General features: G+C 37.5%; 2 protein-coding genes across 3 annotated transcripts in view; one reads left to right on the top strand and one right to left on the bottom strand.

The window, feature by feature from the left end:
* Window positions 1-22,883, bottom strand: part of PSMD1 (proteasome 26S subunit, non-ATPase 1) — a 79,976-nt gene that overhangs the window by 29,280 nt on the left and 27,813 nt on the right. The gene's annotated exons all lie outside the window — the stretch shown is intronic.
* On the top strand, window positions 4,994-20,202 carry HTR2B (5-hydroxytryptamine receptor 2B). Of its 2 annotated transcripts, XM_090269336.1 has the most exons (4): window positions 4,994-5,071; window positions 5,993-6,597; window positions 16,080-16,280; window positions 19,004-20,202. In XM_090269336.1, the coding sequence occupies exons 2-4, from the start codon at window positions 6,249-6,251 to the stop codon at window positions 19,873-19,875; spliced, it is 1,422 nt and encodes a 473-aa protein (XP_090125462.1). In that variant the 5' UTR covers window positions 4,994-5,071; window positions 5,993-6,248; the 3' UTR covers window positions 19,876-20,202. The 2 variants fall into 2 exon arrangements, with proteins under 2 accessions (XP_090125462.1, XP_090125470.1); XM_090269344.1 differs by lacking the exon at window positions 16,080-16,280.

Below are 22,883 nucleotides of genomic sequence, written 5' to 3'. Positions count from 1 at the left end.
TGGTGTGCTGCAGAATTTTAGTAATTAGTTTATGCGTACCATGAGATGAAAAAGGTTGAAAATTGCTGAGGTAGAGAAAACAGCGCATACAGCGGTCTCATGCGGGGACCGCGCTTGGCACGCTTGAGGGACGCAAGGAGGTCAGTGGTTTGAGTGCAGTGAAGGCGGCGGAGCAGCTGCAGATGGAGCCAGGTCACACAGGGCTTTCCAGAAACGCTGCCTTTTACTATGAGCGAAATCGGGGGCCACCAGAGGATTCTGAGCAAAGGAACATATGATCTGACTTGTTTAAAAAGGGTCATTTGGCTACTTGATTGAAAACAGAGGGCAAGGTAGAAGAAAGAAGATCAGATATGAGGCTATCTCAGAAAACCAGTCAAGATATGACGGTGACTTGGATAAGGTGTTAGTAGTGAATGTGGGGGAAAAAGTTTGAATTTCACATATATATATATATATAAAATGTATGTAGAACAAACAAGACTTCCTGATGGATAAAATGTAGGGTGCAAGACAAAGAGACTGGAAGGATGCAACTACGTTTAACTAACATAAAGAAACCAACAGAGCCCTGGCTGGTGTGGTTCAGTGGACTGAGCGCCGGCCTGCAACCCAAAGGGTCGCCGGTTCGATTCCCAGTCAGGGCACATGCTTGGGGTGTGGGCCAGGTCCCCAGTTGGGGGCTGTGGGAGACGCAACCACACATTGCTGTTTCCCTCCCTCCCTTCCCCTCTCTCTAAAAATAAATAAATAAAACCTTTAAGAAAGCAAGCAAGCAATAGAGCAGATTTAGAGGGAAAGAGCAGAAGTTCAGTTTTGAACATTTTGGGTTTGAGATTTTTTTTATTAAAGATATCTAATAGAAATGCTAAGTAGATCACTGAACCTAAGAGTCTGGAATTTGAAGGAAAGGTCCAGACTAGAGATACAAATTTGGGAATTACAGCACACAGATAGTATATAGAGCCATAGATGTGTACGAGATCACTATGTACAGACAGAGGGGAGAAGAGGTCCAGAATCGAGTCTCAGAGGAGCCCCAATACTAAGAGCCGAGGAGATGTAAGAGGACAAGTAAAGGAGACTAAGAAGGAACAGTCAGTAAAAGGCAAGAGAAAATCCAATAGTGTGGAGTCTAGGGAAGCCAAAAGAAGAAACTATTTTAGGGAAGGGAAATGATCAACTGGGTCAAATGGTGCAGGCGAAGTAGGCAGAGAAGGCTGTCCTATCACCTCTTTTTACAGATGCAGAAGTTAAAACTCAGAAGCTGGTTTGTCTGTGCTCGCTTAACCCTTAGGTATGTTACCTGTCTCATTTCATGACCGCGGAATAATAGCCATTAGCCTAGAACAGGTGTCTTACAAACTTTGTTCGACAAATGGACGGAAACCACGCCATAAGAGTGAATGGAAGAGGAAAATGAAGAAGGAGGTGAAGTCAACAGAGGGCAGGAAACTGAGGGGACTCTGCATATTAAGAGGGTAGAATAAGATTTAGAAAAGATTCTGTAAGAAAAGCAAAGGACCAGGATGGGGTGTTTTTGAAGCCAAGAAAAGACACAAGTTTTAAGGGGAAAAGCTTAGTCAGGAGTGCTATTGCACAAAATCAATGAGCGGTGTTACTCAGTGACTTTCCCAGTTGTTTTAGCAGAATGTTGGGGATAACGATCTGATTGTAAGGGTTACAGACTTGGGTGCTAAAAGGACAGGAAATTCTTTAAACGAGTTTGAAAGTGAAGGGAAGAGACTTAAGGGATAAGGAAAGGTTTTATTTTTTATTAACTGGAAATCAGAACATGTCTGCAAGAAAGAAGTTAGAGCTAAGAAACAATATTCAAGGCGTGGATTCTACATGTGAAAAGGAAGATACCTTAATTCAGCAGGATTGCAAAGAATATAATAACGAGGTCAGATCAAAAAAATTAAATGAAGGTTAGTTTGGAAAAGAGGAATGACGACATAATTCCAAAGACCGGATGAATAAAATAAAGACATTTTGAGAAGAGAAGGTGAAACAAGACAGAGCTTTCTGACTGGTCTAAGTTTTTCATTAAAACAAGAGGTAAATTCAGTCACCGGCAGAGAGTGAGTGAAGGAGTCTAAGGAGAACAGATTAAATTTGGAATAGCTACTCTTAGTTTTAGCTCTCTCACTGATCTTGTCAAAAAGAATGAACAAGAAAGGAATAAAACATAAAGAAAAATAAAGCCAAAATGCAGGCCCTGCTGAAGTGAGCTAGTCTTAGCTCTACCATGTTTGCATAATTATCAATATACTTGTTTATATCCACATTAGATTATAAATTACATAAGGGTAGAAAATGTTTATCTTGTTCATCACTTTATCTCCACAAGCAAATGGAACTCAACAAATACACAGAATGACTGAATATGTAATGGACAAAATCAGCATATTGTTAAAATTCCTTAATAGTTTGTGTTTGACAGATAGTATGACTGAGAGGTAAGAAATGTCCTTGGCTGGTACTTAAGTTGTTCTCCTAGGCCTGGAAAAGACATCAGACTGCCCTTTTAAGTCAAAATTAGAATTTGTTCAATAAATTAAAAAAGGCATCAGGGATAAAATTCAGTATTTTATTTTACTTTATTTTAAATTAAAAAAAATTTTTATTCACTTATTTTTAGAGAGAGGGGAAGAGAGGGAGAAAGAGAGGGAAACATGGATCAGTTGCCCCTTGCACACCCCCAACTGAGGACCTGGCCCACAATGTAGGCAGGTGCCCTGACTGGGAATTGAACTGCTGGCTTTTCGGTTTGCAGGACAATGCTCAACTCACTGAGTCACACCGGTCAGGGCAAAATTAATTATTTCAGAAAAAATGCACCAATTAGGTTTTTTGGTTATGGTCAAATTACAGTCTGAATCTCACCTTTAAGCTTCTTTAATCAGAATTTATTTGGAATTCTTGGTAAATGAGAAATTCTACACAAATGAAATTTTCATGTATTTGAAATGTCACTCTACCTTTAAGAATCATACTTTTATATCATTTTGGAAGGAAATCTTTTTACAAATGCATGCTACATATTCCTGCCACCTAAAACAGAGCTGAATAAAGATGATTTAATCTTTTCTTTAAAAATGTAGGAGTCACCACTATGACATCAATTACATCACATGTAGTTGTGAAGGCTGAGTTATATGTGAGCTTTAAGTCTATTCTAAGTAGACCTACACACCTATACTTTTTAATTCCTGTTTCTTCAGTCGACACTGTTGGCTATAAGCAAAATGCTTGTCTAATTTTTAATTTGCTACTCTACTCTGGAGCAGGCAGGGAAATGTGTGTGTTAAAATTACCTCAGAAGTGAATCCATCACTGGACATTCTTTTGTACCGCTCAGTGTTACCACCACGTGCAAATGTTATTTTCATTGAAGAGGGGAAGAGACAGTTTTTTTGTGTGTGTATAGAGCAAAAAGATCTGGAGGAGGGACTTACAAGTTGCCTTCTATTTAATATGAATGAGGTTGTAGAGCAGTTTACTTATTTGCCGACTGAGATATTTGTTTCCCCTTTTCTTTATTTTTTATTATTTAGCCTTCTTTCTGATTCTCAGTCATGCTTCTACTAACTGGAGGTTGCCAAATAAGTAGTCACTCTAACTAGTTATTAAGTTCCTTACCCATTAAACTAATTTAAAAACTCAAAATAAAAATAATCCAAGTACACATTTTAACTACTTTAAGATACTTTTTTTAAGTGTGTGAGGGGGTTAGTACTGACAAAGTATTACAATAATAATGGTTAGTATTTTTACAATGAGTATTAAAAACTTCTTTTATCACAAAGCAATGAAGGCTTTTCATACAAATCTTTTCAGGGAATATAATGGTGCTGTGATTTGTTCTGCAGACCCCTCTCTGCCTGCATTAGCAAGGATGCCAAAGTGTGATTTCATAATAAAGCAGTATTTTAAAATATTTTCATATTCCTAAAGAAAAATTCTGGCACATTAAACCCATCTGATTGTTCTTGAGTATTATTTTATTTGCTTTTACCCCAAATTCATAGCAAATATTCTTTCCTAAAATATTGAATTTTGAGTTAAAAAAAGAAACAGCGAATATTAAATAAAACCTCAAGTGCTCAGCAGAACTAAAATGAACTAAGCATTTTCCAATAACTTTCACACATGCTAAGAAATATAAATTTGAAACAGGAAAAAGCATACAAATGCTACTGCTGATCTAGAAGTAATTAAATCATTTTAAAATACAAGTGATTTATGATGACCTTTTAAAAAGGAAACTGAAAATGTTGAAGTTCCAGTACTAATTTAGTCTCGCAGTTTAGAGAAAACTTCGATAACAGCTGTTAAGATTTCTTCTGAAATAAAGCAGAAATATATATTTATTACATATTGTATACTTTCCCCAACATATTGTGAGGGAAAGAAAAGAGAAACCAATGAACCAACTCTCAAATTCAGAGGCCATTTGTTTAAAGATAAGCAATAAAAAGATTTCTGCTAAAACCTACGTATACGTGTAGAATCCAGACCTCCCTGTGCTCTTCTATATAAGGTTGCAACCAGAGCAAATTATGTCCCACAGCAAAGGCATCAAAAGCCGAGTAAGAATCTTGTTTCACTACTAGAAATTAGAACTCTGGAAGCCGTAATACGGATCACAGGGCAGACTCTTCACAGAATGAAGACCGTAGATTCTCTAGATTGTTATTTTTTCTCAAATGGGAAAAACAGCTCAGGGTTAATCCAAAACAAAACTATCTCAAGCTAAAACGATACAGAGTTTATTACAATTCCCCAAATATCAAGGAGAGCTCTTAATATAACTTGAATAAGGGTCATGAACGGGTTCCACATACTTCACTGGCGGCTTTATGAATTCTAATGAATGCTGCTACTCTTTAGAAATGAATATATCAAAGGGGAAACAGCCTCCCTGGCATGCTTACAGCTATGCCACACATTAGTTTCATTATTTCCAAGCGCCAGTGCTGGACGCTCAGACTGAGTCACTGGGAGGAGGTCTTTAGTCACAGAAGCAAGACGGTCTGAGCAGATCAGGGAGATGGACAAACAAGAGGTAAGCACTTACCAAGTGGATGTAGTTAATCTATTTTTTCCTTCAAAAATTTTGCTACTATAGCTTTCATTCTATTCAGTAGTTTAAAAATCAAACTGAAAAATTTATCAATGTTAAAGTGGAAATTTTTAATATGAAATTTGTAGGTTTTATGAATAAATGGTTTAATTTATTCCTCTTAGCTTCCCCTTCTCTCCAAGGAAACCAGGAAAGTTTAGGAAAAATTTATTATTTAAAAGAAACAAAACAAATGAAAAACTGGTTCACATGTGGCATAAAGTGATAAATTTGGAAAATATCTGTTGCGGAAACAAGCTTTCTTAGAAAGATGAAATTACTGAAAACAATTATCTGGAATTAGTAATACCTATTGTTTTGTTTTTCTTCTCTCCAACTAAAGAAATCCTAAAATGCTTTATGAAGATGGCATTTATATGAGTATTAAGATAAACCTGGTCAGGAGAAAAAACAAAACAAAGGAACAGCACAGCTACAAAGAAAATCCCTAGCTGGTAAATCATTTATTTAGACTTCAGGCGGGCTGAGAGTTTCTAGGTGTGTAGGCTACTGTGCACCAAAAAGTGCACCAAACGGTTCAACTCAGAACTATTTAGTGCCCTGACGTTTCTATTCTTCTGCACCTACTGTGAAGTAAAGGTAACAAGCAGCTCTTTACTGCGACCCCCGAAACGTCAGGAACAGGTTTGTGAGAGCCAGCTGCACTGCCACAAATGCACAGGAGACCGTACCACTGAGGGAAGGGAGAGGCTGCTAAGACCAAGTGTCCTTCTGATTTTTTGGAAAATAAAGTGCAATCCACATATTTTATATCTGAGGGACCGCTTTGACATCCAAATTTAAACACAACTCTACCACTATAGAAAAAAGAGAAAAACTAATAAATGAGCTTTTTCCCCACAGCTATTGGTTTCTTTCACGAAGGCTTCTGAAATCCGAGCCTCTGCAGGATACTAACACTTGGGCCTCACCTACAGACATGGACAGATGCATGTGGGTTCTCATGTTAGAGAACCTGAAATTGATTTTAAAGGAAGGAGTCAACTTCGGCTTCGAGTATTTGGCATGGGTACAATGCCTTAAAAAAGCAGACGACCAGCTTAGCTGCTGGCCATGCTGACCGCTGTCTGGATCGGAGCAGGTCACAGAAAAACAGTGCATGGCCTTCTCGGACAGAGCATCCGGACGCGGCACAGCCCCTGCGCACGCTCTGCAGAGCTCATTTGGTCCCTTAATCTCTTCTAACTGGTCTGGACCACAGGCAGGACTGATGCCAGAGGAAATGAAACAGACCGCCGAGGAGCAGGGCAGCAAACCGCGCTGGGCAGCTCTTCTGATACTCATGGTGATAATCCCCACGATTGGCGGGAACATCCTTGTCATTCTGGCTGTCGCGCTGGAGAAGAAGCTGCAGTATGCGACCAATTATTTCCTAATGTCCCTGGCAGTCGCTGATTTGCTGGTGGGATTGTTTGTGATGCCGATTGCCCTCTCGACAATCATGTTTGGTAAGTATTTCACTTTGTTCCTGCCATCACATCACAGAACTATGAGATACGACTAGAGAAATGAATACTTATTTAATTTTTAAAGATGGGCGTGGATTATTTAAACATACAGTGAGTAAACAGTTCATTTTTCATCATTTTCTATGGTAGTTTTAAAGAGCAGAAAATTTCTTAGAAATGATTCTAGTCCCTCCTTAGTCATCTAATAAAATAATTTCAAGCCATCCAAATTAGCAATATTCATTGATTCTGCATACATAAAGTAAAAAATTATAGTGAAGAATTGACATATACTTCAACTTTCCCATTATAAATACTTTCTTCCCCCTTGACAAAGTCATAGATAGGACACTTGTGTAACAGTTATGTTCTGGGTTAATTGTTAATGATAAGGTCTTTGAATCACTAGGTTTCAATTTAAATCATTAAATTCCAATTGAGAATTAGAATTATTCTAATAATTCTTGTTGTGTCTTTTTATGGTTTGTGAACTTTAGACTTAAAACACAATTCTCACACATGAGTCATGTTAAGAAAAAATGTTTATAGTTGTCGAAGGAAATGGTTTGGCTCAGTGTCCCGATAGATGACCCAAGCATTTAATTTTTATAATTTCTGACCATCCATGTCCTCAATATATGTAAAAGAAATCAGACCTCTAAGTTATTAAAATAAGTGACCAATACCTGAGTTATTACAGTAAAAAATGTAGTCTGATATTGAAAATTTAGGTTATAATAAAAAGATGGTATTAAAATGATATAAGTAGTTTCTGACTGATGTATATCATCTCCAGTTATAAAATTTGAGTAAACACAAATAATTCTGCTGATGAATTATGAGGACTCCTAAGAATCAGCACTAAGAGGATATTTAACTTATTTAGTGCTTGGTGTAAACTTATATTCCATCCATTAAATGCTTAAGAAAAATAATTCTAAGAGAATAGGGCTTCTTGGAATTATGCTTATATGGTGAAGATAAAATTATTTCAGGTTGCCCAGCCAGGTGGCTCAGGTGGTTGGAGCACCATCCATATACCAAAAGGGCTGCAGGTTCAATCCTGGGTTTGATGCCCAGTTGAGGCGGGTACGAGAGGCAACCGATCAATGTTTCTGCCTCACATCAATGTTTGTTCCCTCCCTCTCTTCCTCTCAAGTCATTAAACATATGCTCAGGTGATGATTAAAAAAAGAAAAATTTCAGGTTATATAAGTAAAATTTATTTAACTATAATGCATTTAGAAGGTGAAGGAAAACTGCCACTCAAACTAACATATTCAGGTTGAAATGTTAAAGAGTTTTATAATTATAGAAAGATATCTAAAATTAAGCACATGACCCCCCCAAATATAATCGAATGGTGACAGGCTGAATCTTCCCATTCTAAGTCAACATTTACCCAGGCTTTAAATTCTGTGGTAGAGCAAGCAGTGAATAAGGTTCTACCATTTTAATATTCACTAATCCCTCATACTGTCTTTCTAGCTATCCTCCTTCCTTTTATAAATTTAAAATCTTTTGAATAATCTAGTGCTACATGCAACCATGAAAAATAAAACTTACGCTAAAGAAAAACCTAAATAATCTTAATTCTCAAAAGTTTAAAAGAAATACAGTAAGCGAGGATTATGTAGGAACATTTATGCATATTTAGTAAAGACTGTACAGGTACTGGATTCAAGCTTTCATCCCCACATACACAACAGCACTTAACGTGTAAAGTCATACTCCTTAGGCTGTGCTTTGTTAGGGATACAGAAAATGTTAAAATGCTCATCTCATACTGTCATAAAATTTAATCGTCATGTTATGTTAAACAAACGAGATTGAATGAGTTATGTAGAAGTGAATTTTAACTTTAAAATCCATGAGTCCATAAATACCAAACATATACTGTACTTAAAATACTGTGGTAGATAGTGACAAGTTCTCAGCTAAATAGTTAAGGGATCTGCAAAGGTAAAGCTCCATTGTATTAAAGTGGAGGGACAAACAAAACACAAAAACAGGTAAGAGAGATAATTCCAAGTATTCCATAGGAAAATACTGCAGTAGGTATCAAGCAGCTGAAAATTAAGTTTATATTAAAGTTTTGGAGTCCAAGATATTCTTAGTAATAAAAGTTAGCAGGAAACCCAACATACTGTAACATATGTGGAACATCTTTCTATTTATGTTCTAAATCGTATATGTATTTTTAATCACATTATATTCTTTCAAATATTAATTTTAAATTACAAAATAAAATATTTCATAGCCCCAAACACTTTTACTATCAGTAATTAAGCTGTACAGTAGGGTTAGATTTCTTAAAAATGAACTAACTTGGGAACTTAACCACTATTTAAAACATTATTGCATTCATTCATTATTTAAAATGTTGTATTTCTATGAGAAAGTGTATGAAAAAATGCATGCTGACCTCTAAAAAGCTTCAAAAGAATGTGTCCATAAGTTGGGAATTGCACGTATTATAAATAGAGACCTGACTTCAAATACTAAGATTTTTTGACAGTCTTTTACAGGTTAAGGTATAGTAAGACTTTCTAAATTAATGCATTTATAAGAGTTTCTAACATTAAATGGCAGGAACAATTCCATGTGTTTTTTCTCATTAGAGATGATAGTTCTCAGAACTTCTGAAGTCTATATAAGCAAAGTTACCTCTAGTTCCATAAACATAAAAAGTTAACTACCACTATGAGTGATGAGTGATTTTAGTTATCTCAGAGAAATTCAATTAAAGCAACATCGAAACTTTATCTTAGCTAATATTCTAATAAAATTGTTTTTTAAAAAAGGAGAACACTGATTTTTAAATGGTGGCTCTTATATTGAAGAATATTTTATCCCACCAATGATTCGCAGAACATCTGATTATATAGTCTGAACTTTTATTAGACCGCGATTATGACTCCCGGCATTGCAGGGTCTCCAGATCGGTCGTGCTCTGTCACCTCTTCCGTCACTTCTCCTCTGGGGGGCGGACTTAACCTTTACCATACAATTCTAGTTTCTGACTGTCTTGCCTATAATTCCTGAAATCCACAATTATAAATTAGTATCTTACAGTTTAAGTCTTAAAAGTGCCTACATCAGAAATACTTGTGTAGGACAAAGGAAAACAGAACATCCTGTGCCAATATTAAAAAAAAAAAAAAAAAAAAAAAAAAAGGAAAGGATATTCATAGTATAAGAATTTCTCTAAATTTTTCTTTTCCTCATTAAATAAATAATTTGAACTGTAAAGAGACAATATACCTCAATTAGTCATTTACTGGTCATTATTAGTTTTTCTATATCTTAAATTTTAATCCTGTCTCATGATCTATGAATTGAAACAGTTATTTGTGGTACAGCTGAACGAGGGTATATAAAATGGCTAACAGATGGGGGTTTGAAGCTAGACACCCAGGCTTTGAATCCTGGCCTCCTGTGTTGGCTTAGAAAAGTCAGTAACACATCAAAGTTCAATCACCGTGTCTATGATGTGCGTATGCTAGATCTTGCATTGCAGGTATCCTGTGAAATTGTCAAGTAGGGCCCAGACACTACAGGCACTAATAACTGGAAAATATTATGTTAGTACAGCATGCAAAAGGGTTTATATACTTAAACATGTGGTTTAGTTTAGATGTGTGTCTGAACAGAGATGAAACAGATGTCTAGTAGTAAAACTTAAAAAAATCAATTATTCATTTATGCAGTGAAATGCTGCTGTACCCAATTCTAAAATGAAGGAGCAAAGCAATTAAACGCATTGCTTTTTGGAAAGCGGAAATTTTAAAGACCAAGAATAAATTTTCTTAAGTATTAAATCACTTGAAACATTTAAAGCACTATCACATCTGACAGCCACCCCCAGAGTATTTCATATGCTCAAAAGTAGCATAATAAAAATTAAAGCACTTATCTACGCCTCTCTTTTCTGTAAAGATAGAAACATAAAAACTTCTCAGATTAGAAAATGTATACTTGAAAGCTATGTCCTTTTCGAACATCAGGACTATATATGGTTTGACCTGCTCCAGTCTGTTCATGAACTATCGGCCTCTATGAACTCTACAGGCACAGCCCTTTAGGAGTGGCTTTAAAAATAGTCTTTTAAATCCTCGGAAGGGAATTATCTTATGCCCAGTTTATAGATTAATGTAAATGACTTTCTAAACTAATGATATAACTCAGCTTTCCAAATTAAAAACTTACCCAAAGGGTAAGCAGCCTTCAGATAAAATGAGTCAATATCATCAAGAAACTATTTTGGTTTGTTAAAAATCAGTTTCTGGTTTAAAAAATTCAGGTTTTTACACCATTTACAAAGCAACCAACCAACCAAACAAAACGGGCACGGCAATGCATATTTATTATTTATGTTTCTGTGCCATTTACAGAAAGTTAAACTCAACTTTAGTAAAAGGCATATTTTCACGACAAATTAAAAGTTAAACATTTTCTCATGCCCTTGTTCTGAGGTACAGTTTTAAGTTCAACTGGATAAACATACTGATCTTATACTGATGGTACAGTTTAGTGTTTCTAAGCAGGAGTGTTTTAACGACCGGGCTAGCTGGTTAATGTCTGTCAAACAGTAACAGCACATTTATTCAGTGCTTTCTCTATGCCTGACATTGTTTTAAACACTTTACATGTATCATTGCATTTAATTCTCAAAGCAACCCTATACAAATAATATCGCCCCCAGTTTATAAAAGAGGACACAAAAATAAATAATAGACATGATTTGAACCCAGGAGAACTGACTAGAATTCACACTCTTAATCTCTATTACTCTACTTTCTCAAGTAATGAGAAATTATTTCAGCCAAAAATGTCATATTTGGCAAATAGCCAGCATTTCTATTTTAAATAACAAGAGGGCCATAGAACCTTCTCTAGGGACAAGGGACAAAGGCAGAGTCCAGTATTTTTTAAAGTTATATTTCATTATTAAATGATACAGAATGCTGTAACCGGGTCTGAACCAATACGTGTATACATTTTTGAGATGATTACCAGAACTCTTTTTCTGAGGAAGCTACAGACCCAGGCCCACGCACACGAGGCTGCCGCACCTTGCTTGTCTGGGAGACAAATAGAAACTTACATAACTGAATGGCAGTTGTACCACCCCTTTGGCGTGGTTGCATTTAAAGCAGACAGGTTTCCATTTTAAAAAACAAAACACTTGTGTTACTAATTTTTAAAAAAATTTTACACAAATTTATCTCAGCCAAAGAGAGGATATACTTGGGAGCAAGATCTCAAAAGGCTCCGAGAAATGCTTCCTATGCTACTAATTTTTATATAATGAACTGTCTGTAAACTAAGACTCATCTAAGACTTGTTTTGCCTCTGCGATTATCAATTTGTAACTATTTCAGGCACCCATAGAAACGTCATTATTCAAACCTTACTGAAATTAAATTCTTCTCTGAGTTTGAATTTGGAAGTGGGTGGGGGAAAGAGGTGAAAATTTTGTGTGCTTCCTTTCATAGCACAACAAATGCTGTAGAGTTTAAATGATTTCCCTTCTGACTTAAGTTTAATGAAAAAGTCAAACTTAAGAGCTCCAGGACAGCAGTCCTTTAGTTCAAGTATCTAATAACTTCCTTCCCACAGACTGCCTCTTAGATACACTTTTCTTTCTATGTAAATCTGCAACGGTTCCATTTTAAATAGTAAGTTCTTATGGAAATAAGCTGGACATAATACATCACAATACATAAATGACATAAATCCTTAAAACAAAGTAAAACTCCTAATAAAAACAACAAAGTTGTGGAATAGTTAACCTACCTTACATACCAGCTGCACCTTTCAGCTATTCTGAATAGTAAGCCAATCTTTCTTACTTTGAGCCTATGAAATTAATACTACATCACTGGAAAGATACTTTTAGAACAAAAGTATCTGGACTAAGAAAAGTCCCTTTATGAACTGAGAATGTCTAGAATTGTTTTTATAATTTGTATAAACTCTTAGATAACCTGAATCTATTTAGACAATTAGATAAGCCTTTTTTTTTAATAAAACATTTCTATTAATTTAATGTAGTCATCTGTTCCTTTTATGCTAGTTTCATAAAGTCTATTCACAAATATTTCATCAAACTTGGAATCAAAAGCTTAATCCTAAAGAGCCATCTCTCTTAATCCTAAACCTCAGTCTCTTTTTTTTTTAAGGAAATTTTCTACCATGTCTCAATACTGTACTTCTATTGTTATCAACAGGAAAGCATTCACTCAACAAAATTCTAGTGATCTGAACTGATTTTAATACCCACTTCCTGTTCCAAAATTGGAGTTATAAAATAAATTCATCTTGATGGAAAGAAAGTAAGGCAGCACCAAAGAGCTTTCCCCTCTTAGCCCACGATGAGGAATGTGTGGGTCAGACAGACGAATTCCAGAGACATGCACTTTCCATACGAGAGTTCTATTGTGGCTTCCTGCTCATGGCTACAGATTTATGACTAGAATTTTCCAGATCTTAACCTAAAATATTTATATAATTCATAATTAGAATACCTAATTAGGCCAGTTTAAATTATTAACAATCCATTTAGAAAGATACAGAGAAAGCATGCACTTAAAGAAAGGAAGCCTAAGATATGACATTAACTATTTGCCTTTTACAATCCTTAACTATGATCACTATCTCTGGGTGTAGCTCTAGACTGGAGCATTTTTCTACTTCCTGCTCAGGCCTAAGTGTAGAACTTTAGGGCTGTTCAGAACGCAGCTTCACTTTAAGCGGTTTCCACTGCAGAACTCTCCGCCATAAACAGACCACTGGTTTGCTTAAGCTCAGGTCAAACGCTGCCACCTCTGACTGTCCGAGCTCCCTTCCCACTAACAGAAAATCCGAATACGACAGCTAAAGGGGAGAAAATTTAATTGATTAGATTCTTTCTACACACAGATTTCTCTGACATTCTTTATTTTGAGTGGTTTCGCCAAAGTTCCTGTCTGAGGCACTGAGTGCCTGTACTGCATTAGTAAGTACCAAGCCAGACACAGCCATTCCGGAAAGTCTCCTAAAGCAGTGCTTCTCAGACACTAATTTGCATACACATCACCCAGGTATCTGATTCAGCAGTCCGGGATGAGGCCCAAGAACCTGCAGTACTAACAAGTTCGAGGGTTATGCTGATCCTTGCTGATCTTAAGAGCACACTTTAAGCAGCAAGGTTTGAAAGAAAAATTTCAAGTTTCATGAATAAATGCTTCCTCTCACATTCAAAGGCTTAGCCTGTGCCTAAATGTACTCATCTGCAAAATCACTAACATAGTCTCGAAGGTCCCTTCCGGCTCAGTGACCACCATTCATCACCTCCGTCTCATCCCCACCCCCAGTCAGTGAGGTCGGAATAATATGATTGTAGTAATTTACTGAGAAGTACGAATTACTCCTTCCCCCTGATGCTTTAAACCTTTTTAAAGAAGCTGCTGAACACGGAATCAAGTACCAAGCAATAATTTATCCTTTCTGAACAAAAATTCATACTGATTTTGTTATGCTGTTTCTCAGAAAAAATATTTTAATATTCCTATTAAGAATGCCACATACCAACTCTGGAAACAGAAGGCACCAAAAAGTGGATTTGTGAGCCTTGCTATCTTTTTTGTGAACTATCCAAATATTTTTCACTGAAATCCTATTTAATTTTTGGAAAGAAAAAAAAAATTCAAGTCTATAAAACTTTTTCTAAAGTATGGTTCCTGTTCGTCTGTTTTTTGTCTGGGATGCTGACCTGCCTCTACCCACAGGCTTCATGAATTTACACAGTTTACAGTGGAAGGGTCTGTTGATGCTCTGAAATGCTGAGATGTTACCTTGGTCTTCTTCCAATTACCCCAGTCATTTTATGCCTGTCAAGGTTAGATACACTTGTAAAAACCAGAGAAAAAAAGCAGTCCACATTTTGTCAGGGGGCATATGACAAACTGGCAAAAAGATTTAGATAATCTCATACATGACATTTATTCTATACTGGAGTAAGAGCAATTTCCAAAGTCTCTCTGTAAGTGTGTGTTTTGGTAAAATGGATTCTAACGGAAATATTTTAGGGAAACAACCTAAAATAAATTTTAGTTTTGAAACTACAAAACTGCATGTATTGGGGTCCCGACTGGTGTGGCTCAGTCGGTTGGGTACGGACCCGCAAATAGAAAGGTCGCCGGTTTGGTTCCTGGTCCGAGCACATGCCTGGGTTGCAGGTGAGGTCCCTGGTAGGGGTGTGTCTGATAAGCAACCTATCGATGTTTCTCTCCCTCTCTTTCTCCCTCCATTCCCCATTCTCTAGAAATAAATAAATAAAATTTAATTAAATTTAAAAAAATGTATGTAGTGGGTATAATGCATAATGTTATCAAATCCCTATATGTGTGGATACTTGTCTAAGTAAATTAATTGGAAAGTTACGTAGAATATCCAATACCATATCCAAAAACTTAAAAGTTTTAAAAAAGTTAATATCCCTAAAGTGTTTAAGACTGTATGAAGTATACAGTTTAAAAAAAAAAAAAGTTTGTTAAATAAATTAAGTATTATGTCTAATCTTGAAATGTTCCTTTTAAATCGAAAGTCTGTATCACTTATTTTGTCCAGAGCCTGGAGTGAATGATGGGATATGGAAAGATAACAATCCCTTTTCCTCAGGATAACCTGAAGCCATTCCTGTTACGAACTTTATTCAAGAACTATTTCTGTCAAAAAGAAAACAAATAATTTCACTTAGTTATTTCACCAAATGAGATTTGCTATAATCAAGGTTCGTGCTGCTAGTTATTGCAAAAAGTGAGCCCAAATCCCAGACCTCACCGAGAATTTCATTCTAATACTCTTTTTGCAACATTATACTGCTTTCTCCATATGGCAGAAGGTTTTCTTATATAATAACAGCTTAAAGATAAATTTTATTTGAATAGCAAGGTTTAGTTCCAGGTGCAACATTGCGTAAATTAAAAAAATTTTTTTAAAAATTTATTGATTTGAGAGAAAGGAGAGAGGTGGCAGGGAGAGAGACAAACACCAATGTGCTGTTCCACTTATGTCTGCATCCATTGGTTGGTTCCTGTATGTGCCCTGGCCAGCGGTAAAACCCACAGCCCTGGCGTCCTGGAACAAACTCTAACACCTGAGCAACCCAGCCACGGTGATCACTGCATACATTTTTAAAAGATCCCAAAAGGAACAGACAGAAGAGCAAAGGTCAAAATAATGCTAAGTTGTTGATTTAGAAAAGGGTTGTAATTATAGAAACAAAAAATGTATTTAGAAGGTACCATCTATAGAAATATATTTAATATTGATTCCATTATATGAGTTAAACATTATCTTGTGGAGTTTAAGTCATTAAATTTCATATAACTAACAAAAAGGTTAAAAAAATATGTAGTACTTTGAAAAAAAAAATTCAGATTGAAGGTTGCCATTTTGCAGAAGAAATGTTTTTGTTTTGTGTTTCTTTCTTTCAGAGGCCATGTGGCCCCTCCCACTTGTTCTATGCCCTGCCTGGTTATTTCTTGATGTTCTTTTTTCTACTGCATCTATTATGCATCTCTGTGCCATTTCAGTGGATCGTTATATAGCCATCAAAAAGCCAATCCAGGCCAATCAATATAACTCACGAGCTACAGCATTCATCAAGATTACAGTGGTGTGGTTAATTTCAATAGGTATGTGGGGAACGGAACGTCAGGGTTTGGGGCGGGTACACAGCCTTTGCTTCCACTGGGCTAGGAGAATTCCAGGCCTGGTGGCCATGGAGCGCAGCACAAGAAGTCAAGGCAGCCTACTGACATGTCAACACAAGCTCCTATGCCATGACTGATTCATCATCTAGCTTCTAAATCATACTATCAGCAAAAAGTGTGAAATAGCAGAAAAGTTCATATTCTCAGAAAAAACCATCTTCATGTTTACTGAGATATCATATCATCCTGCTTTGATTCTGACATGCAGGATGGGTAAGTCTAAAACCAGCTTTCCCATTTGGTAATAGAGCATTAAGGTCTAGGTAGCATACAGAATCCCAAAATGATATTAAAACAACATCTAAGAAAATAAGTAGGAAAAAAGAAAAGACAATCCAAGCATTTTGTGTGTAGGTATCAAAGATCATAAATCCATCTTGGAAGGAAACATGTATACACACTAGAGGCAGTAAATGTCCTGCTTAAGTGTTTTAAATATGTTTAATTAGAAGCTTTAAGTGATGCAAATGATGTTCAGAAATGATTTACAGAAATGTTTCTTCTAAACTGTTTTATGCCCATGTGCCCATCTTTATGTGCAAAGATACCTGCTATGATATAGTATCTTAGCATGAAGTAGAGTATAAGTAACTCAAACGTCTTGTAAGTTGATCTCGGAAAAACAAACAGATTCACAACAATTACTATGATCATTCGTAGTCTGGTGAGCAGATTCACTTCTTCAAGGTATAAAACATTCAAAGAGGGAAAAAAAAAATTGAGCCCTAGAATGCCAAAAGGAAAGAAAGAAAAACATACGACTGCCTTCTCTCTAAGCAGAACAAGAACACTAGGGCAAAAAGGCAAGACAGTGAAATTGACCTTTACATTCATGAGACAAGGATATCAGGGCCAAACCTCCTGAAAAGGCTGGAGGTCAAAGTGAGGAGTGTTATTACTCTGGCTTGGGAAGAAAGCAGGGTCAAGGAACAGTCTATTCAGAACGGAGAAATTTACAACTGGCGAGAAAAGGCTGGTGTGAGGGGCAGAGGAGCTGAAGAGGCCCTCCCAGACAGGAGCCCGGGAAGCAGCATGGGAGATAATCGGGAGAATTACCGACATTTAAAGTGAACAGGAGGAAACCTCAAGTAGTTCATGTCAAATGACCCGCAGCTTTGTGGTAAATCCGCTGCAGTGAGGAAGAGGAAAAGAGACAGGGTGAGGGGTGTGTGTGACGGTGGGGTGGGGAGGATAGGCAGCGGCAGGAAGAAATAGGAGAAGTGGATTCTTAAGAATTAAAACATTTGAAACTGTGAAGTATGATCAAGCCAATATATAAAGAGCCTGTTGGTAGATGTGGTACCTCAGTTAAGGCTGGATAACACGAATCTATAAACTGATCAAATTTTTATTGACTACCTATGATGTGCTAGCCACTAAGACTACAAAAATGAACCCTGGCTGCTATGGCTCAGTGGATTGAGCATCGGCTTGTTAGCCAAGTGTCACTGGTTCGATTCCCAGCTAGGGGCACATGACTAGGTTGCACGTCAGGTCCCCAGTTGGGGGCGCGAGTGAGAGGCAACCACACAGGGGAAAAAAAAAAAAAAAAAAAAGACTACAAAAATGAGTAAGAAAAAATCTTTACACTCAAGGGAGATACTTTTAGATTCTTAAAACAACACAAGGATTCTAGAGGTTTCTAAAGAGTAAATTCAGACTTATTTTTAAATATCTTCTGTTTCAAAAGGAAACGGTTTAGGCTAACATTTGTGTTACTTGTCTTCCTAATAAGCTACTTCACCAAGCAAGATCATATTTAAATATTTACTTTATGGTATTTAAAGTATTAGAAAATCAGCATGAGGAATGTTTCTTTCATATTTGCTAGAGGAACTCAATCCTGAAAATAAATTTCATGATTCACATACTCTCAAAGTTTTAAGTAGCATTTTTTAAAAACAATGAACTCCTAAGAAGTAAAAGATTAAAAGACACTCACAAACATCAAAAGATAAAAATATCTGTTAAATGAAACTGTGTAACATCAAAGATAACATATTGACTCAGAATTAAGGTATCACATAAACACACTGTGAAGTCTCTTAGATAGACAAACTACACTGAATATTAAGATAAAAGCAGCTTCTCTTCTGAATTCCTTTTCCTTAACCTGGGACAGATCAACAAACAAAAGTAGATCATGAGAAAAGGAGAATAAATGAAGACAGTTTCTACTATTTCATGAACATATTATAGCTTTAGGGAAGCCCCCCCCCCCTTTTATAACGAGGTAGATAACTATTCATTCATCCATAAAAACCTGCTGGGCACTCAGTGTGTGTTGGAGTTGAGGTGACATCTGGCGACAAATACATAGTCTCTGTCCTGAAGAACCATACAGTCTAGAACTGCAAATGTTCTTTTTTGGAGTGTGTCTGTGTTTATTTATTGTTTTTCTAAGGGAAGCTTTAATTATAAACCTGAAATCACTAACCAGTCTCTGCTTAAAAACAGCAGACTTACTCACTTAGGTTCTATTTGTCAAATGTTCCATTGATGAAGTGCTCTGACAAATTCTGCACTGTGGATACCAGTAATTACAATACACTAACCATGTAAGGTCACTAAAATCAGCTCTGAAAGGACTTAAAAATCAAAGGCCATAAAATGATCTGAAGTTTATCTCACTTCCTCTTCCTCAGGCATCGCTGTTCCAGTCCCCATCAAAGGGATAGAAACGGATGTGAATGACCCAAGTAACATCACCTGTGAGCTGACAAAGGCCCGGTTCGGCACGTTCATGCTCTTTGGCTCACTGGCTGCCTTCTTCACACCTCTGGCGATCATGATTGTCACCTACTTTCTCACCATCCATGCGTTACAGAAGAAAGTGTACTTGGTCAGAAACAAGCCATCTCAACGCCTCACGTGGCTGACTGTGTCCACAGTTTTCCAAAGGAATGAAACACCTTGCTCCTCACCTGAAAAGGTGGCAATGCTAGGTGATTCTAACAAGGGCAGAACTCTGCCCAACTTAAGCGGTGACACACTTATGCGAAGAATGTCCACAGTTGGAAAAAAGTCATTGCAGACCATTTCCAATGAACAGAGAGCCTCAAAGGTTCTAGGGATTGTGTTTCTCCTCTTTTTGCTTATGTGGTGCCCCTTTTTCATTACAAACATAACTTTAGTTTTATGTGATTCTTGCAACCAGACTACTCTCAAAATGCTCCTGGAGATATTTGTGTGGATAGGCTATGTTTCCTCAGGAGTGAATCCTTTGGTCTACACTCTCTTCAACAAGACATTTAGGGATGCGTTTGGCCGATACATCACCTGCAATTACAGGGCTACAAAACCAGTAAAAACGCTTAGAAAATATTCCAGTAATATCTTCCGGAATCCAATGGCAGAGAACTCTAAGTTTTTCAAAAAACATGGAATGCGAAATGGGATTAACCCTGCCGCGTACCAGAGCCCAATGAGGCTCCGAAGTTCCACTGTTCCACTAGACACACTTCTTCTCACTGAAAACGAAGGTGACAAAACTGAAGAGCAAGTGAGTTCTGTGTAGAAGATATGGCACAGTTTTCATCAAATACAATGATGAGGAGGATGATGAAGCAGATATAAATGTACTAAGAATTATATAAAGAACTTAAGTCATTTACCATATCATCTCTTTGAACTAAGAGTTATGTATTAAGATTATCCAATTTTCTTTATTTAGACACTGCTACTCAGTGAAAAAAATAATTTTGGCCCTGCCTGGTGTGGCTCAGTGTGTTTGACATCATCCCACAGAGCAAAAGGTTGCTGGTTCAATTTCTGGTCAGGTCACATGGGTTCGGTCCCCAGTCGGGGAGCATGCAAGAGGAAAGCTATTGATGTTTCTTTTTCACACCAATGTGTCTCTCCCTCTATTTCTCCTCCCCTTCTCCTCTCTCTAAAAATACATAAAACCTTTAAAAAAAATCATTTTGTACAGCTGCAAATTAAAATAACCAAGAACTCTGGTTAAATGTTAAGGTATTCACATGAAATAAAATTAAATAAATCAATAAATTTCAGGCTTAAAAAAATGTCTTAAGAATTCATTTAGTTCCTACTTGTGTGCAAAGCTCTGCTCCGAAGGAAATAAAAGGAACAAGCATCACCCTTGTCTTCAACACCTTCAAAGCCCGAGGACTAACAAACAACGAGTATATAAAATTAAGACCCCGTCTGGAGATGAGACTGCCACCCACAGTCTGGGCCCGTCAGATGTAGTCACAACCTCGCTTTGACCAGGAAACTGCCTTGACGGCAGGGGTAGGGAGGACAGTAGGTGTGTATCCCAGAAAATAACAGGGTCTTAGCACTGGAGCTGTCACCCCAACCCAGGAACAACCCGGAATGGTCTCCTAAACTGAGATCATGCTGCCAAAGCTTGACCAAAGAGCTGGTTGAACCTCAGGCACAAAGTTTTTAAATTTAACCTCTCATTATTTCATTTTGGGAATAAATCCATTATGCATCACTGACTAGCTAACTGACTGCATTTACAAGAGTGAGTTTCTCTGCACCTCAGTTTCCTCATCTGTTATACCTGTGCAGGGTCCCCATGAGGATGAGTACATGTGGGAACTCCGTAAACGGCAGACAATCCTTTCTACTTTTGTTATGTTATTTTTATGCTCATCTCGTAAACCGAGGCTGAGGGGGTCTGCAGTGAAGACAGCCCATATCCCAGCTCTCCCTTCTCGGGCCGACCCATTCTGGCGCCTGACTCTACTGTCCTGTTGCTCCCCCGCTCATGCAACTCAGTTTAAGGAAACTACTTTGAGAAATATGTTGGCTATTGAGAAGCTCGGCCTAAGTAAGCCAGGTATGTATCCTCCAAACGGCAGAGTCCTTTCCTACAACCTGGTTCTAATACATAGATCTTAGAGGCTCTACATCATCTGTCAGAAAGAGTGTATCCAGCAAATTTAATTCCTAAGTCACTAAAGCTTTTGTCCCCACCAGTCTAAGATTTTTCAGCGGCATTAAGGGTAGGCTATCTCAAATAAGAGGCAAAATAATTTGTTGCTAAAAAACAAAACAATACAAAAACCCCATTCTTCTCAGTTTTGATTCCAGTCTCTAATATGATGGATTTGGTACGTTAGTATTTATATTCTAAATATATATATACACACATAAATATATATAGTCTTGCCAAATGTTGTAAGATTAAGCTTCCAGATATCACTAATAGCATTTCAAACTGTATCTTATGTGTCGGAAGGCATCTATAATTGTTTCTGGAAATCTAAATACTAGAAACAGCAGTCACACTGTAAGATCTACCCCTAGACAAGACAATCCAGAGTAAAAGGACCACCTTCTCACATGCTCTATATTGACTCCAAATTTGTGTATGTGCTTTAAACACACACACACACACACACACACACACACACACACACACACACACACACAATGAGCACACAAACACCTCATCAGCTGGACCTGGCTAACCTAGGGGATCTCAGCAAAGCCTAAAAGCAGCTCGTGGGAGACACCTGCTGCTGACACTGGGAACTTAGCGCCTGTGTGAGCTACCGGAACTACAAGGGCAAAGTGAACTTTGTTCGTTTGAGAGCAAAGATCAATCAGGCTAAAAAAGAAATGAGAAAGTTTTCAATGATCTTATCAACCTCCTCTGTGGCAGAATCTGCACATTAGGTCACTGATTTACACAACATGAATATAAAGTCCCTCTCGGGAGAATTAACAGCCGACAAGAAACAAAGAGACTATCATGAGTAGGATTCTTTATGTAAGTCAACTGTTGCTAAGAGCACACCTGGAAGATATACTTCCCATACTCAAATGACCTAGTTCCCTGCTAAAATACTTTTTAAAAATCCAAACCTCTCTGGCTGGCAGTAATAAGATCACTTGTTTTTGGCTTTTCAACTGTGTCTAACCCCAGAGCAAACATATGGGAAGGTGAGGGCCACAGCTTGGCTAGAGTGATGGACGGAAGGTGACAAGGAACACAGCATTCAACTTCCGTTTTAATTCTTCCAGCTTTCTCTCAGAAGAATGACTTTTAGACCAGAAAGATAGCAAGTAATGTGAAGACGGATCAAAATGCAAAGCAGGTGACTAGAAGGGCTGCTCAAACGAGTTCCAGTCCCTCCGCTGAATGACCCTCCTGCCTGAGATCTCAGAACCCGTCAACGTCATTATGGAATCTGAGGAAAAACCGAAAATGGCAAAGGTACACAAAGGACTGTAAGTGGCTGAATAAAATATGCCGGAGTTCAGAAAGAACCTTTTCAAGAAAGAGGATTTGAAAAGTTAAAATTGTGCAGTGTGTTGCAGGTCTTTTGGAAAAACGTAGCCTGGCTAAACCTACACAGGTTTTGTCAGATCTTAGAAGAGCAGTCAGGGAACACCTGCCACGTGGCCTGATGTGCAAAGAAACAACAAGCGACCAAGCACACACCCTGCTCTGGGGGCACAGGCCAGCAGCCCTGCGTACCACTTCGTCCTCAGAGTGGGGTGGAGGCACGCTGGTGCCTCTGTGAGCCAGGCGCACAAACGGGGGTC

The sequence above is a fragment of the Furipterus horrens genome, unplaced genomic scaffold (genome assembly GCF_987537825.1).
Source record: "Furipterus horrens unplaced genomic scaffold, mFurHor1.1.pri manual_scaffold_1, whole genome shotgun sequence".
Taxonomy (NCBI): Eukaryota; Metazoa; Chordata; class Mammalia; order Chiroptera; family Furipteridae; genus Furipterus; species Furipterus horrens.
Note: the sequence above shows the minus strand (reverse complement) of the source record. Positions and strands in the feature narration are given on the sequence as shown.